This window comes from Gouania willdenowi, chromosome 16 (assembly GCF_900634775.1).
Source record: "Gouania willdenowi chromosome 16, fGouWil2.1, whole genome shotgun sequence".
NCBI classification, from domain to species: domain Eukaryota; kingdom Metazoa; phylum Chordata; class Actinopteri; order Blenniiformes; family Gobiesocidae; genus Gouania; species Gouania willdenowi.
The window spans coordinates 18,429,979-18,448,317 of NC_041059.1; the positions used below are offsets into that span (position 1 = coordinate 18,429,979).

The following is an 18,339-nucleotide window of genomic DNA, read 5'->3' on the forward strand; positions in this document are numbered from 1 at the left end:
TCTAGGGGACTCCACATCCCACAATGCAATGCACGTTTACAGCAGAGATGAAAACACAGTTTTGAGCAGCAAATTCGAACTCTTTTCACATCTTTTTTTGAGCAAATTATCTTTGATTTATTGATCAATGAGATATACACTATCATTTTATCTGCAAAAAGGTTTTTTGAGTCCAGCAATTTTAATATATAAAAAAAAATATATAAATATGCTATATTAGGAAAAAGTGGTAACACTTTACTTGAAGTTTTATACATAAGGCTGACATTATGCTGTCATTATTTGTCATTAGCATTAAGTGTTGTTCACTAAATTATGACACCATTGGAGCTATGTTGGCATTTTTGGGGTTAGGTGGAGGGATCTAGTGGAGTTAGGTAGGGTTAGGGACAGGGTTGGGGTCAATTACATTTTTCAGTTCAACTATGTTTTCAATTAGCCATGTTCAATTACAATTACAGTGAACCGCATTTTTTCCCATTTACAATTTAATTACAATTTTTTTTATCCTCAGAGCGTCAATTATAATTACATTCTCAATTACACTTAATCACAATTACTGAGCCTGAACTAAATAGCCTAATAAAAGTTAACCTTCCTCTTGTGTTAGCTTTCTGTTGAAAGCATCTGTTATGATTACGGGTCCTAAATCAGCTGTAAAATACACTAAATACAAATATCTATCATCTCATTTCTTTCCTATCTATTGATTGCCTTCTCAGGCTTCCTAATCAATAAAAATGTAGGTTTTAATATTTTTGGTGTGGGTGTCTGAGCCTTTTGTGTCAGTATACCCCTCATTTTTTTTTAAATGGTAAAATGTGGGAAAGCTTGATATGAAACTTATTTCAACAATTGTTAACTACCGGTACATATGCGTAGAACTGTAACATGGTTCCCCAGTTTTGCGTTAAATTATAATTGTCCATTTTTAGATCATTTTCATGGAAATTACATCTACAAAGTGAATTATCTCAACTTAATTACAATTTAATTACGATTACGACATGAGCCGTTTTTTTAAATTACATTTATAATTACATCATAATTGTAATGAATCATAAATTGCGTGATTACAATTATAATTGACCCCAACCCTGGTTAAGGGTAACAAACATCACATACAGACACCTTATTCATGCTAATGACGGATGTCATGTCATAATAATGACAGCTCAATGTCAGCCTTTTTGTATAAAACTTCAAGTAAAGTGTTGGCAAAAAAGTTAAACGTATCCACGTTGTTAAACATCTTTTTATTTTTGGGGATTGCTCTTGACAGTGAACGGACACTTAGAGGGTGAATACAGTAACCCTGACGTTGTTCCCTAAGCTGTTGTTGTCAAACAGACGGGCACACTGTGTTCTTCGCCTCTCTGTCAAAAGATGCTCACTTGACTCCGACTCCCGCAGCCCCTGTCATATCATGTAGCACAGACAGTGACCTCACTCCAAGCCCATAGCCTGACACCACTCCTGACAGCATAGTAATGACACAGCTGGGTTTGGTCTGATGGCAAAACAACTCCAGCCCTCAGCAAAGGGAAACATGTAAAGTGGAAAGAGTGAAGTGAAAGATTGCCAGCCTTCCTGTTCAAAGCTATTTGTTGCTATTATTGCTTTTTTTCCAGAGCCTAATAAAAGGGCACAAAGACAGTTGGAATGTGGGCAAGAAACCTTCAGACATGCTGTTTGTGTGACTGTGCAGTTATTTGTAAATTCTGTACTTATGAAGTGGAAGCTTGGTAGACACTTTTGTATTAAATGTGTTGCTGTTTTAGTCTTTTGAATACAGTATATAACGAAACAAGACAGACAAAAAAATACATAAACATAGGCATATATAGAAAAAAGGGTAAATCCTACATTTTCATTGTGCATTTAAAATATTCTCATTATGATCTGTTGTCCTGCACAAAGATGTAAGTTGCATTTCTCTCCCAAAACGACACGTTTAATGACTTTGTAAGTTAACAGGATTCTAGTTGGCCTTCATACATAAACATGCACATGAAAAACATAGGAAAGTGCATTATTTAAGCTATATTTGATTAATTTCTCTTCTATGGTCTTTTGCCATATAAGGCGCTCTAGTTGGTGAAGACTATCCTGGTTTAGAGTGCTTTCTTATTTATAATCTTAGATATTAACTAAAGAGAAACCTTCTGCAGAGTGTCAGCAGATGTTGACAGTCCTAATAAAACTACACTTTTCCCTACTGTCATGCATGCTTTCACTTCTGAATCCCTATAAAGTGACTGCTAGCATACTAAAGGAAACCCTGATAGGTTTTGCTAAGTAATGTACCCAGCTGCTCCTATTAAACCTGCATTTTATAGATGTGCCGACATAAAAGTCATGAAATAAAATTTTATGCGCATAGCAAATTCAGCAAACAAGCATGGTTTTGTTGGTTGTTTGGTTTACAATCAGGACAAATATTGTGTGTTTTTTATTTGCAAATTCAAAACAGCAATAACTGGAATGACCAAGTCAACTATTCCAAATGCATTGGAACACCTGATTGAAACCCCTAAAACTCAAGCCCATGATTTTTATTGTGTTATGAAAACTGTAGAGAAGCCTTAACTTGAGACGAAAAGTTTTGTGTATGTATCTGACGCTAAAATAATCTAGATGTAGATATTCTTCATATTTATTTTGGGAGAAATCAGATACAATATATTGTTTACAGATATTATATAGATACAGATATTAAAGCTTTTGATGATGATCTTATTACATGTATGTAGCAATGAAGAACAAACTGTGTTTTTGCTCTTTCCATGATTTTCATTTGTGGTTTTTTTGTTAACATTAGCAAAAGTAACCATTATATGAACATGCAGAGAATACTTAATCTACTTCAAGGAAAGCAAAGACAAAGACAGGGTGACTAATGGTGAGAAAGAAGCCGACCAACCCTCTTGGGTAAAGCCTGGGAGTACAGTAGCTTGTTCAGTAAGAGAAGTCTTTGTACAATTCTTGCTATTGTAGTTATTTATACTTGTCAAGATGACTCAGAGACAGTTTGACCGCATGTAAGGGTTCAAATCATCTGGCTTTAACACAATTATTAAGACAGTGTTGAAGAATTGACAGAATTTTAAAATGGTGAAAGTTAAATTCCAATTTCATTTAGCAGATGCTTTTATCAAAAGAAATGAACAACACGCATATTTAGGGTTATATCCCACAGTGACAAATGTTATGAACTTCCTGGAATTATCCCACAGTGAAGACCCAGGAATGGTTCGAACCAGTGACCCTCCGATTACAAGCCCACAACATGTGTTGTATATTTCATAATGCACTTTATTTGACCCTGAACATAAATGAATGTGCGTCCAGAGATTCACTAGCCATGAAAGCAGAAACTCCAACGCAAAGTTATTTTGAATTAACCGTTGAACGCAATGTTTGGCTAGAAAAAACCTTCAACGTATGGTGAATAATTTCCATCCAAAGAAAAGCCACAAAGTGAAACATAAAAAAACTATTTAAGAACACATGGAACATAAAAGAAAGAATTGAATGGTTTTGAACGTAATTTCAACAACATTTGTGCTGGCCAGTGGCTGCAATTAGTTGTTTTGTTATTGATGTGTTTCCTGAAAGATCAGCTCAGATTGAGGCTCAGGCAAACAACACAAACTGAAAGTGAGATTGTAAGAAGCCTTGTACTGAAAAAAGAGGCAAGAATAAAGGATTAGTGACAGCCATAGACCTAAAACTGATCTTTTCTCCTGCTTGGATCTCATTTCTTGTTTGTTACTCTTCTCTCACGCTGCTGCCCGTGTAATTCCTCACAAGAATCTGCTTGTATGTGACATTTGACTGCCGGGCTCTAGTTTTTCTTGCTTTGCTTTTACGACAACAGCATGGACAACTCGAATGAAACTTTTTTCTCACAAGCAACATTTTCTGATGTTTTTTGTTTGTTTGTAAGTCTCTAGTGATCTTATTTTGAGTTATGACTAATTTGTTCTTCAAAAAGAAGTTTAACCTGCCCACATCCTGCAGTCTGGAGACTTATTTAGCTTTAACTTTGTGAAAAATCTAACAACTATATAACAATATTTAATGCAATAGTTCAGTGGACCAGTATTTCAATGTATTAAGCACAACAGCCACTTTTTTAAAGGGGCTCCTCCTGACAATCCTGGCTCCTCCTACCCAATAAGAATGTGAGCTCCTCCCTCTCAAACTACCTCACAGGTAAGACAAACATAGCGAAGGCACGTTGATGTTACAGTTAATATCACAGTTGATGTCTTTACGTTCAGTTTAAAGATAATCCGATGAGCGCTCACAATCAGTTTCACTTTTAGTAGCCGTTATACCACCTTGTATCGCCTTTATGGACCATCTGAGGTGTTTGTGGCCCAATGCGACACAGCGGTTGGACAAAACAATGGACTATCGTCTTAAATGGACTATGTCTGTGGTCAGGAGTGGTGAGGATGACAAGAAAGTGACGCAGCAGCTCATGTGAGTGTTTTAAACAGCTGACTCAGCTGATAGTTGAGAGTTTACATTCTTGCGGTGCAGCACGAGCGGTCACAATCAGTTCCATTTTTAGTAGCCGATATACTGCCTCGTATCGCTTTTATGGCATGATCTAACGTGTTTGTGGCCCAACATGGGACAAATAAATAGACTATTGTCCTGATGGGGTTGCCTGATTTACATCTGCTGTAGCTGCATATGCACGAAGGCCCAAAAAACGGCCTGAGTGCTCTGAAAGTAACTTTTCAGATGTCTAAAGTTTGGGAAAATAAACCTTTCCCAAAGTTACTATGTTGTTGGGGTTCTTAGAACAAGTGGAGATTGGTGAAAAATAGCATTTTACTGGTACTTTATCTGGTCAAAAACACAGATGTTATGCTTTTTATTGTCTCTTGCAGTACCTCCATCCCCCATTGCACCGCCTCAGCTGCTGCGTGCTGGCTCCACTTACCTGATCATCCAGTTGAACACCAACTCTATCCTGGGAGATGGCCCCATTATCAGGAAGGAGATTGAGTACCGTGCCAGCCAGTCTCCGTGGTCAGAGGTGCATGGAGTCAATATGGTCACATATAAGCTGTGGCACCTGGATCCAGACACAGAGTATCACATCAGTGTGCTGCTGACTCGGCCTGGAGAGGGAGGAACGGGTCCACCCGGACCTCCTTTAGTGAGCCGGACCAAGTGTGCAGGTGAGCTTTCACATCACAAACCTGTCAACGGCTGCTCCAAGGGTACTTAGCCAATGCTGTGGATCCTCCATGATTAATTTAAGTCATTAGCAAACGTGTGTTGTCCTTGGATCTGCAGTGACGGATCATGGCAAACTGTTTTTTTTTTTTTTTTTCAATAATTGTTCTTTGTCCTCTGCTTTCTAACATGTCTATTGACTTAATCTGTTTTTAAAAATTATTTAGAAATACATTTTTGAGACCAAACATTGATTGATAGATGAGATGCTTATGTTTATCAAAAACAACAAAAAGCCAAATCTCATTTTAGACCATCAATGAAAATACTGAACTATTCTTAATCTATACACAATAAAAAGAGCTGATTTACAATATTTTACTGTTTACATTATTAAGAAAATCAATTGTGATTCTGATAACTCTCATGTTTTCCAATTACAAATAAATTACCGGTATAATGATTTTTTCCCCCTGAAAGTCAATTACAATTAAGTTATCAATTACTAAAGTTGAATTCAAATTTTACTAACTTTTATTTATATAGTGTTGTTATGATTGTATGCAGTTTTTTAACATGAGTATGATGTCGTTTTAGCATTTTTTACATTTATATTTTAGTGCATTGATTATAATATGTAAAAGCCCAACTCGAGACAAGAATTGGAATTTAGAAACTCTTTGTACAAAACATTAGTTACAGTCATACTATTGTTGCTAATTGTATTGTCCCTATTATATATATATATATATATATATATATATATATATATATATATATATATATATATATATATATATATATATATACATACCACCTGTATGAGTGTGAAAATTCACTGACAGGTAGTGGAAAAACTTAATATGAAACATATAAGCCATAGAACTGTTTTGCATTTAATTAAATTGTAATTTAGTTTTTATCTAATTGATATGGTAATTACAATTACAAAGTCAATTATCTCAACTCAATTACAATTCAGTTACAATTACAACAGCAACAATTTTTTAAAATTACAATTAAGATTATAACTGTGGAGAAAATGCAAGGGAAGATGCAGTGGCCCACGTCACACTGCATTAGCTAGCATTAGCCTAGCATTTGCATTAGCCTAGGGTTAGCAATAGCGTTAGCAATAGCATTAGCTTAGCATTAACAATAGCCTAGCATTGGCATTAACCTAGCATTAGCACTAACCTAGCATTAGGTAAGCATTAACCTAGCTATAGCTGAACATTAGCATTAAGGTTGAAAAAGTTGAAATGGCTCCTGCCTCTTCACTAATTACTCCATAATTTTAATTAATTATCAATTACATGATTACAATTGTAATTGACCCCAACCCTGATTGCTCGTATATTTTTACGACAAATTCCTTTGCGTCACCTTCACAACTCAACTCACTACATTTCCAAATTGTATTCATTATTATTTCATTAAGTTCCAGATAAGACAACAACAATGAGGTTTCTCTTGCCCTTGCCTTTATTGTCACTCCAACACTCTCAGCCAAATGCTCCAATGCCTAACAGCCGCCGATTGCAAGTTAAGTGGGTCCTGCATTATGTGACTGCACAAGTCACAATAGTCTGCTAAAGTTTCATCAGTGAAAAAAATGATTGGCAAGTTCAGCCCGAGTCACTGCATTTACTTATCTCAAAAGAAAAATGCGCGTTTGTTATCGCTGGTGTGCTTTGAACTCAAAAATGGAATGAAAGACTTTATTTACTGTCAGCACGGCTAAATTGCTGAGATGGTTATTTAACAGATAACAGTTGGTTGACTGGAGTAGCCAGCCTATCTTAATGAGGATGACAGAAATGGTAGCTGGCATGTGTAACTAATTGCGTAGAATTTGTAGATGAAAGGATTTGTTTTTTGTCTATTAATATAGACAATTAAAGGAGTCTTTTAAGGTCAGTGTCTGCAATGTTGCATGTTTTTGAAAGAAAAAACAAAGGTTCAGCAAATCAGAAATTCATTAGTTTTAACTTTGAATAAGCTCACTTTGGTAGAAATTGGTCTTAGGAATGTTCCTTAGAGTCTAAACCGTCTGAGGTTTGTGTACGAGTAATACTGTTCAGTTTGTACGTTCACGTCTGATTTTATTGTGGTTTTTTGTCTGATTCAGTATTGGATTTTTTTTTTTCCACTTGGCACTTTTGCCTTCCTCAAGTCATAACTGTGTGATAAGCTTTGCCAAATGCTCTTGATTTTTACGCCAATCTATTGCGTGTTGGAGGGTGTGTGTTATATCTGCGTACCCTCTCTGGTATAACAACTTTGATTGAGTTAGGCAATGTAACACCAACTACGATACGCTTGTGAGTTTGACATTTTGGGAAAGCCGTAATCAATACACTTCCTGTTTTGTTTGGAGCAACTTCTATTGCAGCGGAGGCCACAAAAATGTGTTTGTTTGATGGAAGGGCCACATTATCAACATTCATGTCAGCCTTTGGAATAATGACCAATCTGAGCATTAACACAGGAAAGAACAAATAGTTTTTTGTGTGTTTATCTGTCATTCTGTGTATGCTTGTTGTTGTCTTGCCCGCATGTGTATTGTGTATTGTTCCTGTTTTTTGGAGTCATAATGTGTATTTGCGTTGTCATTTTGTGTGTTTTTGGAGTATTTTCTGTGTGTGCTTTTAACACAGGGAAGAACAAAGTTAGTAGTATTTTTGGGTGTTTATCCATCATTCCATACTGTATATGTTTGTTGTTGTCTTGCCCATGATGAGGCACTTTGTGCATTACTGTTGTTCTTTTGTGTATTTTTCCTGTAAAATGTATGTTTGTTAGTAGTGTGCGTTTGCATAGTACATTTTTTTTGTTGTCATTATCTGTAATTTAGCATATTTTTGGAGCGATTTTTGTGTATTTTTTTGGTCTTTTGTTTATTTTATTTTTTACTGTATTTTCCTGCAATGTTACAATTCTTTGTATTTTTTATGTATTTTTGCTTTTGCTTTGGGGGCCGCATTAAATTAGGCCAAGGGCCGCATGTGGCCCCCAGGCCACCAGTTTCTCATGTCTGGCATATATGGACAGGTTTTATGTGAGAGCTGCATGGACAATCATCTATGTGTTGTGTAATTTGGTGACAGATAATAATAATAATAATAATAATAATAATAATAAAACTCACTGCTCACGTTGGCTCACTGATGTTATTTGTTACTGGGCAGACAGAGAACACCCAGGGAGATGAGAGGCAAACCAGCTAGCCACACCCATGCTTATTTTTTGAGTATATAGAGCGTAAGGAATCTTGTGTTGATGCATGTACACAACATGTGTACGAGTAATGAGTGGAATGTGTGCATCAGAGTCACAGGCACACAAAATGGAGAGCCCTGTGTTGCCCAAAGGCGGTTTGTGGATTTGTGTCATCCATGGTCATCACTCTTCTCAATGCCCAATAGTCTTTCCCTGCCACACATCATCCCTCACATATCTTCCTGGCTCGCTTTAGCAGAGCCTCCGCGGCCTCTTCTCCGATGACATATTGAAGCTGCTCTCCTCTCCCAACAGCCAGACACCCCTCATTCATCAAGTACCATGATTTAGCACACGGACACCGTGCACCCCCCTATATTTGACTCCACTTCCCAACTCAAGAGGGTTGGATAATAAGTTTCAAAAAAAAAATTTGATATTGAGTAGAGGAAGAGTGAAACTTAGGATGTACTGTAGGGAGCAGTGTGAGCGGGGTGTAAAAGTGAACCTGGGGGAGAAGTGAAGTGAAAACAGTTTCACAATGTGCAGAATTTGCTTCCACAGGGATTTATATTGGTGTTTTTGAAAGTCACTAAACCCACTTTTTAATGATGTATTTACATTACAACCATTGTGACATTAGCTTGTTCAACCATGTGTGATAGGGGTGTGTTTGCTGAGCTGTTAAACTAGCTCAAAGTTTAGGTGAATATATTCCAGCCTGTCTTTGTGCTTTATGTCTATTCTTCTACATTTTATGGTTCCAAGGTGACACTTGACTGATGGTTGAAAAAAAAGCACCTCCATCTTTTACATTGATTGAATAGAATACATCAGTGTTTCTCAAATAGGGGTACGTGTACCCCTAGGGGTACGCAATGGCACTACAGCGAGTACTTGGTTTTGGTCCCACCCCAGGTGTGATATGACTGCAAATGATGAGAAATATTCAAATAAATCTGTTCAGGAGCCACTACATCAGTGTTTTTCAACTTTGGGGTCACCTAGAGTTTAAATGGGGTTGCCTGAAATTTCAGAAAAATTTTAATAGGTTTTTGAAATGTTGAAATTATTATTATTATTATTATTATTATTATTATTATAATTTTTTTTATTATTATTCAAACAACACTCAAACACTTTTTTTTCTATACTTTCCCTTTGTGAAATATATATCTGGTTCAGCTAAAATGCAGTAAAAATAAATAAATATCTGAGCTCAAACATGATCAAAAACTAATTCTAATTGGGGTTGCCAGAAATACTTAATATAAAAATGGGGTTATGATCCAGAGATTGGGAACCACTGCACTAAATACTGCATCTTTCCACTTATTTACATAATGAGATTCTTTAAAATGTGTGTTTACACTCATTTATTCCAACATTATGCTCTATAGATGTTTTGAAATAGTTTTCTAAGCAAAATGTTGTAGTCAGACAAAGGGGGTACTTGGATTCAGAAATAAGAGAAAGGGGGTACTTGAGCCAAACCACTGGTATACATAGTCTTTTAAATGGGACGGCAGTGTCTAACACTTAAACAGTGTAAAAACCTCCTATACTCTGTCCATCTCGCCTTTTTGACTCTCATCATCTGGTTCTCAGATCTCCCCTGACCCAAACCCCAAACCATCTGGTCTGCACTCGCCCTGCTGACCTGATGTTCAAGCATGAGAAAATAGCTGGTTAGGCTGTAGATGTGATGTGAGGGAGCTGGTAATTGTTCACCAAACAGAAGAAATACTTGTACCCTTTTTGTATTTAGGAAGAAGGTCATTTTCCAAAACTGTTATCTTTCCACTGTAAAACATTCAACTTCTCTAATGTCACATTATTAGAGATGAGCCAATATTTGGCTGATCTCTAAACATATTGGCTATTTTGACGTTGCCATGAACATATAAATCCTTGTGGAGCCACGCTCTAGTGGTGTGGGCCCTGTAAAATTAATGGCCGTGAATGTGAACACAGTCGCTGCCTGGCTCTGATGGCCATCCAGGTGTGCTTTATGAGCCATTGCTGTGATTATCAGCACAGTGCATTAGCACAGCTTGAGGCACCTCAAGTAAATCACAGAGGAGAGGCGAACATTTGTACTGCAGGTGGTCCCCACACTTTGTTAATGGGTTTCCACCTGCTCCTGGGTCACCAACCCTTCTGTAAAAGCGTCTGCCCACACTGTACTCAATCTGTTAAAAGGGACTAAGGGGCGGATTCACTAAGATCTGGAATAAAGGGCGGTAAATCGGATGCGTCCCTAAATCTTTTGGTGACGGAGTTTCCTCACCTGCTGCGAGGAATTCACTAAGATTGCAGCAATGATTAGCGCACGTCCAGAAGTCGTGCAGACCGCCCTATTTAAGTGAGCGTTTCAATGTGGAGAGGTGAGGTATGCAGAAGCACACATTTGAGAAAGTTAAATTGGAGGCAGATGGACTTCTCTTTCTGCTGCAGAAACATTTAATAATGTAGAAAACTAAATAAAGAAATAAAAACAAACAAACAAAAAAACAACTTTAAAACCTAATGGTATTTTTTCCCTCTAATTTAATGTGCTTGTCAGTCGTACTATTTTCCTGTGCTAAAACAATCACCGCAAACAGTTCCAGATTTGATGAATTGCATTGCGCCCACTGCAGTAATTTATTTGCATGTCCTCCTCCCATATTTTTGCTCCCCTTGTGAGCTCCGCCTACTATACATATTCATTAGAGGGAAATGCACTAAATGGACTGAGGGCGCATTGCAACGTGCAGCAACTGTGCATCCCTGGGTTTTGTACGGCTTATTAGCGCATAACATGTTTTAATACCCCTAAACCTTTAGTGAATCCGCCCCTAAGAGTGGTAAAAAAAATAATTTGAATACTTATCTTTCCTGGAGTCTTTGTACTAAATGCCCTCTAAGACTGAGCAATACTATCTTCTATATATTTCACCTATACTTACTATAAGTAAGCTTTTAAATGTCTTAGTTTTAATGGTGGTGATGACCACATAAGCCCCAGCGTCTAGTCCTCAGGGATTGTTATGGAGCTCAGGGCATTTGGCCATGTTTGGACTACTGCCTGGTGCTGAAGAATGGGTGCTCGTGGCATACAGACTAATAGGAAAAAGGCAAATGGAGGCGATTGGCACAAATGTTGACTTTGAGAAAACCCATAATGGGCACACTGTGGGCACTCTGGTGGTGCTTTCATTAACTCAGCATTTAAAGGCCTCTCTTTATTTATCTCTCACACTGTGCACACTATCAAACACAACACAAAACATATCTTCCTTCACAATAAACAAAAGAAGATTGAGATTTTGCTCCGGGTGCAGTCCAGTTCTCTGTATTCATTGTTCACCAATTTGTCGGCTGTCACATTATCTCTAGTCAAGGTTGTGATCATTGCTCTGGTTATACTTTTGTCTCTTGTGAAGTGCCCGACATCATTAGAAGAGAAAGCTGGTGACTGCTACAGACCTCACTTTGGATTGTCAAAGTATTTAAAGTGCTCCAACACAGTGAATAATGTATGTGTGGACAAGAATTGTATAATGTTACTTTGTTAGAAAACTTTCATACTAGTATACAGGTCTGGAATAGATCCAATCCAGTACATAGTTTTTGTATAAACATATTAGCCTGTGTTGATTAATGCTTTAGTCACTTCATTTCTATTCCCCTTAGTAATCAGTGCTGCAGTAAGAATCCTTCTGTGTATGCAAGTCATTGACGGAGTGAAGACCTTGGCTGGCAACCTCAAGCTGTGCTGATCTCTCACTGTTCCCCATATCTCTGCTGTCATTTCCAGCCTCCTTGATGCATCATTCAACATACCCTATTAAAGGAAGAAGGCCATACAATACAGTATGTGGCATATTGCGACACAACAAAGGCATTTAGTTCTCTAATAATGGAAGCTGCTAAATGGCACCATTGATACACAGAGGATGTCCTTGGCTTAACTTGGCTTCTGTTCAGGTTTGGGCGTCCTCCTGAACACTAGCTGGTCTGTGCGCCTGTGGATAAAGGCACTCTGTCTCTTACAGGGAGGCCTTACCTTTGAGCGAGGATATCAAAGACAGAGCTGTTGTGCTTTGAGTCTCACTCACAGTAAGTCAGGGTTAACCCAGCAATGACCAGAAATAACTTGGTGCCTACAAAACCTAGGAGGCAGGCCATTGCCATGACCCAGCAGTAAAACTGACCCGTGGAAGCAGATGTCCTTAGAGTCCCACTGGTAGTTTTGGGGAGATTAACTCGAGAGCTGTTTGAGTCTATTCTACTGGGCTGTTGGACAGGGGGGGTTGGACTAGTGGGACAGAAACCCAAAGGCTGTCTAATTAATTAGCCAAAATTGGCATGACTTGCTGCTCGACCATTAGGGATTAGTCAGTAAACTGACCTCCGGGGCTGTGACATGGCAACATGATGCTCCAAAGATGAGGAACAGCAGGAAAGATTGCTGGGATGTTCTCGGTACTTGATTTCAACTGTAACTTTATTAGAAGCCAGTTCCTGACAATGCCCTCTCTCATACCCCTCTTTTTCCTTCAATCTCTCCATGTTTTTTCTTTTTAGAGCCCATGCGTCCACTGCGAGGTCTCATGGCCATTGATGTTCAGTCTCGGCAGTTATCCCTGACGTGGGAAAATTTGGCGTTCAACCTGACACGCTGCCACACGTACTCAGTGTCCCTGTGCTACCGCTACACCATGTCTGGAGGAGGCGGAGGCCACAACACCACAGTCCGCGAGTGCCTGGCAGTGGAACACAATTCCTCACGCTTCATGCTGCGTGATCTGCCACCATACCACGGGATCCATGTCCGTCTTTCACTAGCAAATCCAGAGGGAAAGAAAGAAGGCAAAGAGGTCACTTTTCAGACGGATGAAGACAGTAAGTCCCTCAAGGAGCCCTTGGGAAAGGGTGGTGTGAAGAGTTAAACTAGATTAATCAATTTCATTTGATTGAGATATTGTATTGTTTTATTATCATTTTAGGCAAGATTATTGTCCTCTGTTATTTTCTGTGGAAAAAAAGACCTGTATATACAATAATTTCCTTCTTCATCGTACATTGTTTATCAGTCGGCTGGAGATTATTTAGCTGACGTCAAGTAAAATGTGGGGTGCACTTCCATGAGGCTATACCACACACAGAGACTTATGTAATACTCCCACCCTGTAACATGACCAAATTAGACTCCAAGCTAATGTGGCTGAAATCTTAAAACCTGAAGATATCCATGCAAATTCAACCAATACAAAAAAGTCCCTGGCCATGAACAGTATACTGCAGTACAATGCAGTGTGATATACCGGTAGCTGATGATTAATTTGATCTCAAGCTAAAATTTGTATATACTTTTTTAATATGCCATATTTCTATGGGCTTTGGTGGTCTTACTACCTCTCCTTTAATTTCAGTGGTGACCAAATAGCTCTGTCTAGAAATACTTCACCATAGAGTTGATTGCATATGAAAATCAAATCACTATTCCCAGAAGCTTTACCTGGAAACATTGTGATGTGCACCATATATATTCAAACATGACAGCCAACTCAGCTGTTTTGAACATTTTCTGGCCTCAGGTCTCTTTAGTACAGTGCACTCGCAAAATGTGTTGGACTTTATTTTTAACAGCAACTGAGTGAACTTTAAACATTAAGAATTCAAATATATATGGCTTATTCCTGGTGGTATTCCCACTTTGATTTAAGTTATTTGTAAATTGCTAGATTTTCTAAATAGTATTTCATACTTCAATCTCGACCTTATTCCAACCATATCCTTATTGGATGCTCCTGAGCTGCTTTCTGGCAGTCCCATGTGTGGTGCATTGTTCTGTGACATTATACTGTGATATTGACAGGAGCGGCTCATTGTGGGATTAGCACTTCATTGCACTGACAAATGTTTGTTCCCATAATTTCTGATAGTTCCCGGAGGCATAGCGCCAGAGTCGCTCACCTTCACCCCGCTTGATGACATGATCTTTCTGAAGTGGGAGGAGCCTGTCGAACCTAACGGTCTGATTACCCAGTATGAGGTGAGCCTTATTGAGTTAAACACCTTTATGATGCTGGCTCAGAATACTAAGTTGTGAAAATGTCAAAAGGCTTTTAAAACCAGAGAAAGAAAAGTGCAAATGTATGAGCATTCACTTAAAATATAGCAACTGATAATCAGCCAGAAAGCTGAACAAAATGCTGCACAGTTTACTAACTTTTTACATTTAATATCTTTAAAAAGATTACATCGCCTTAGACTCATTTTTCTTTTTTACTATTTGTGACATCCAAGGAGAGAGCGCCTCAGGGTAGGTAATATTATTGCAAAGAGAATTGCGAGGAAACATCTGCTTACAAGGACGGTAAACAATTGTTTTAGTTGTTCAACAATCTTAGTATTTTACCTTGGTAAAGATACATGGTTTTTAGTAGATAGTTACTGAACCCCTAGTGAGGAGTTTGAACAGTGTGTAGTTTACTGTTCTAATAGCTAATGCATATGATCTTTTAACTCTCATATGAAGTAAATAACTTACTGTACAGTACTGATGAACTGGGCTGTAGCTCTGATATACCTATATAAGCATTCAGTTGGACAAATAATGAAAATAAATAGCTATATATGCATTTTTGCTGTATGATAATTAAGGAAGAACCGTTTAAGTAAAACAATAAAAACATAGTTATAACGAGATGAGCAATTAAAACTTGCACATTTTGATCAAGTCTGTACAGATAAAATATTACTGGTTAAATTCCATCCATCCATTTCTGTCCAAAAACCTTCAACCCTGAGTGCAGCGATAAGCGGATTTAGAAAATGGATGCATGTATGAAGTAAGGTGGTAATATAGTAGCATGCATCACTACTAAAAGCAAACACAATAGGTATGTTAATGCAGGGAGACAAACAACACCAACAACTGTGGAATGGTGCTTTAGCCCATTGTTTGCTTTAGCCGTGAGACTAAATGAGATCCGGTGTAAATGGGCGTAGCTCCAACATTATAGAGGATCATTTTTAGGAAAGGCATGTAAGTAGATTATTTTGGATTTTCAGCAGCTGCGGGGGGTAGAGTGTGTTGATATGGCACACTGTGAACCTCTTGTGAGAGTGCTCTAGATCCTTTCAGGAAATACATATGTTAGGTCCACTTTACAGGTTGAGTACAGCTGTACCTGGTGGTTGTTATGGGATTTTTGTACTGAGTGCAAAGTACATGGTATTTTCTTTATAGTTAATTATCCCTTTCTGGTTGTGTCAGATACAGAATGTTCCTAATCTGTCGAAAAACTTTCCACCAGTTTTTGAGCTCACAGTACCTAAATAGAATGGTTTTACTGAAAAAGTGCTAATTATTTGTTCTTACCACAGGGTTTCTGATAAATAGTATCATCATTGATCAGTAAAGCACCTGTACACATTGTGCTGAAGGGCTCTCATTAAGCTGCATTATGAGTTTATATTTACTACATGTTGTGTCCCTCCAGGGTTAACTGATCGCTCGGCTGGTCTTGACTTCTTGATCTCTTTGGCAATGTTCCCCCCAGGATATTATTAAAACCATTTTCTGACATATAAAGTGGAGGCTATATTTACAGGGTTTTTAATGCCACATGTGCTGATGTCTCTTAACTATCAGAGAGCTGCAGAAAACCTGCTTAATTCTTGCAGATTAAACTATTGACCTCTCGGAACTCTGAGTGTTGTTCTGCAAGATCCTTCGGTCATGCTTGAGGGCATAATACGGCATAGGTGTAAAAAGTCACAGTCAACATGTAGATTCAAAGTGACTTAAAAAGGGTTCATTCCTGAATGTATTAGTGGGCTCAAAGTTAGGGGCAGTGGTGGCCCGACGTTTAAGGAAGTGGTCTTGTAACCTGAAAGTTTTCGGTTTGAATCCACTGTGGGCCATCACTGCGGGACCTTGATCAAGTTTCATACATCAAACTGCTTCCAGGACTCTTTTGAAAAAATGATTCTTAATCTCAATGACACTTTCTTGCAAATAAAATTGTCTGATCGCAGTGAGGTCATCGCACCAGCCTCTCAATTTTTTTATGGGCGTCTCGGTTGAGGTTCTCTTGAAACTTAGACCAGGCAAATCTTTTTTTAATCAAAATACTTGATGTTTAAAGGTGTTTCAGAAGGTTTTTCAACGGTATCAAATGAATAGCTTAAGCGATTAACTGTTGTTTCTTCAAACGTTTGAAAATAGTTATTACTGGTCTGGTACTTTCAGTTTTTGGCCTTTATAATGCAATACTTGGTTTGATATTTCCTCAACTCAGCAGATTTACCCAAAGGCAAAGTATCTGATTTCACCGGTGTCTAAGACATTATGCATTACTCTGTGCTCAGATATTACAATGTTGTTTTATTAAGGTCCTCCATTCATAATTACCCAGTTGATTTAAAGAAGCCAGTTTATTTTTGATTCCAACTCCTACTATAAATTTAACTCATAATTACTACAGAGAAGGCAACATCACCCTGAGACCTTTATGATTTTCTTACTGACAACAGATTAGTTACCAGAGCATCGAGTCATCTGATCCAGGCATCAATGTCCCAGGACCCAGAAGAACTGTGTCTAAGCTGAAAAATGAGACCTACCATATGTTCTCCAACCTCCACCCTGGGACCACCTACCTGATATCAGTCAGAGCACGTACAGCCAAGGGCTTTGGGCAGACAGCACTCACAGAAATAACCACCAACATCTCAGGTATGAGAATTTTTATGGCTTGGTATTGTATAAGCTAGTCCCTCCCCCATGCTGAGGCTACTCCTGTTCCTGCCATCACTTACAATCCCTAATGTTGTGAGCTCACGCAACACAGATTTCCCCCACTGTGTTCTATATTTAGGATTACTGGAATACTTCTCATTTGGCCCCAGCCACTTAAGTCCCTCATGTAAAACTAGTGCTCCCAAGGTGCCAGGGCTAGTTTAAATTGCATTTCCAATATGGTGATACGTTTCTCGTCTTCTCATGCCGATGGCATAAATTAGTTTACAATGAGTATGGAAACACTAAAGATGGGTCACTGCTGTGTGGTTTGTGTAAAGAAAGATGCACTCCTCTCTGAGAGCTTCACCTCTGAGAGTCTCCGAGCTTAGTACCGTTAAAAGAAATCCATGGAAGGGATTACACCACCGACTACACATAACGTGACCACTTCCCAAATTTTCCTTTTTTACTTTACTTTTGTTTATTTTCCCCGATTTCATCACATAAATGTTTGCTCTATTTAATTATAGATTTAAAGTACAATCACAGCCTACTGGCGGTTTGTCAGCCAGAGTTCTGGCACTAAGCCAGACCGCAGATAGAGTCCAAAAGTCTTTACACATCACTCTCAACCACCTCCACTGGCTCACGGTGCAGAACATTCACTTACACTCAGCGTCTCTCGAATCTGCCCTGACAGCTAGCAAACACCAAACACCTTCAGCAGCTACTTCTGTCAGCATCTTTAAGCAGCACCCACCGCGGAGGATCCCAATACACAACATTCTCTCATTCACCAGCACAAGTGCATCAAGACTCTAGCTGACAACAGGGATCAAACCCTCTTTAAGTGTCAGCAAGTGCACATCCAGTGTTCACTAATGCTTTATCTAATTTGTGTTAGCTCTTTTCTGTTTTAGCATATATTTTCTAATAAGTGAATTACCTTTCCTTTTCAATAGTTTGCTCTCCTTTTGCCTCTAATTGACTGCTGATATTAAAAAGAAATGTGCAGCATCTCTAGGGATGAACATGACTTTGGCCAAATCCTTTTAAATGAGAAAGCCATTCAATTTAACCTCACTCCCCTGACTTTTAATTGGATGGGTATCCAAGACAACTAGAAGAAAAGTTCAAACAGTGCAGTGAATATGAGAGTAATGGTCTTGGTTAGAGTT

The 18,339-nt window shown here is 38.3% G+C and overlaps 1 protein-coding gene across 4 annotated transcripts in view; it reads left to right on the forward strand.

The window, feature by feature from the left end:
• ptprub (protein tyrosine phosphatase receptor type Ub) overlaps nt 1-18,339 on the forward strand; it is a 223,150-nt gene that overhangs the window by 146,744 nt on the left and 58,067 nt on the right. For all 4 annotated transcript variants that reach the window (XM_028470131.1, XM_028470132.1, XM_028470133.1 and 1 more), the window contains exons 7-10: nt 4,908-5,201; nt 12,994-13,311; nt 14,355-14,464; nt 16,954-17,155. In XM_028470131.1, coding sequence (XP_028325932.1) covers nt 4,908-5,201; nt 12,994-13,311; nt 14,355-14,464; nt 16,954-17,155 — 924 coding nt within the window. The remainder of the gene's footprint in view (nt 1-4,907; nt 5,202-12,993; nt 13,312-14,354; nt 14,465-16,953; nt 17,156-18,339) is intronic.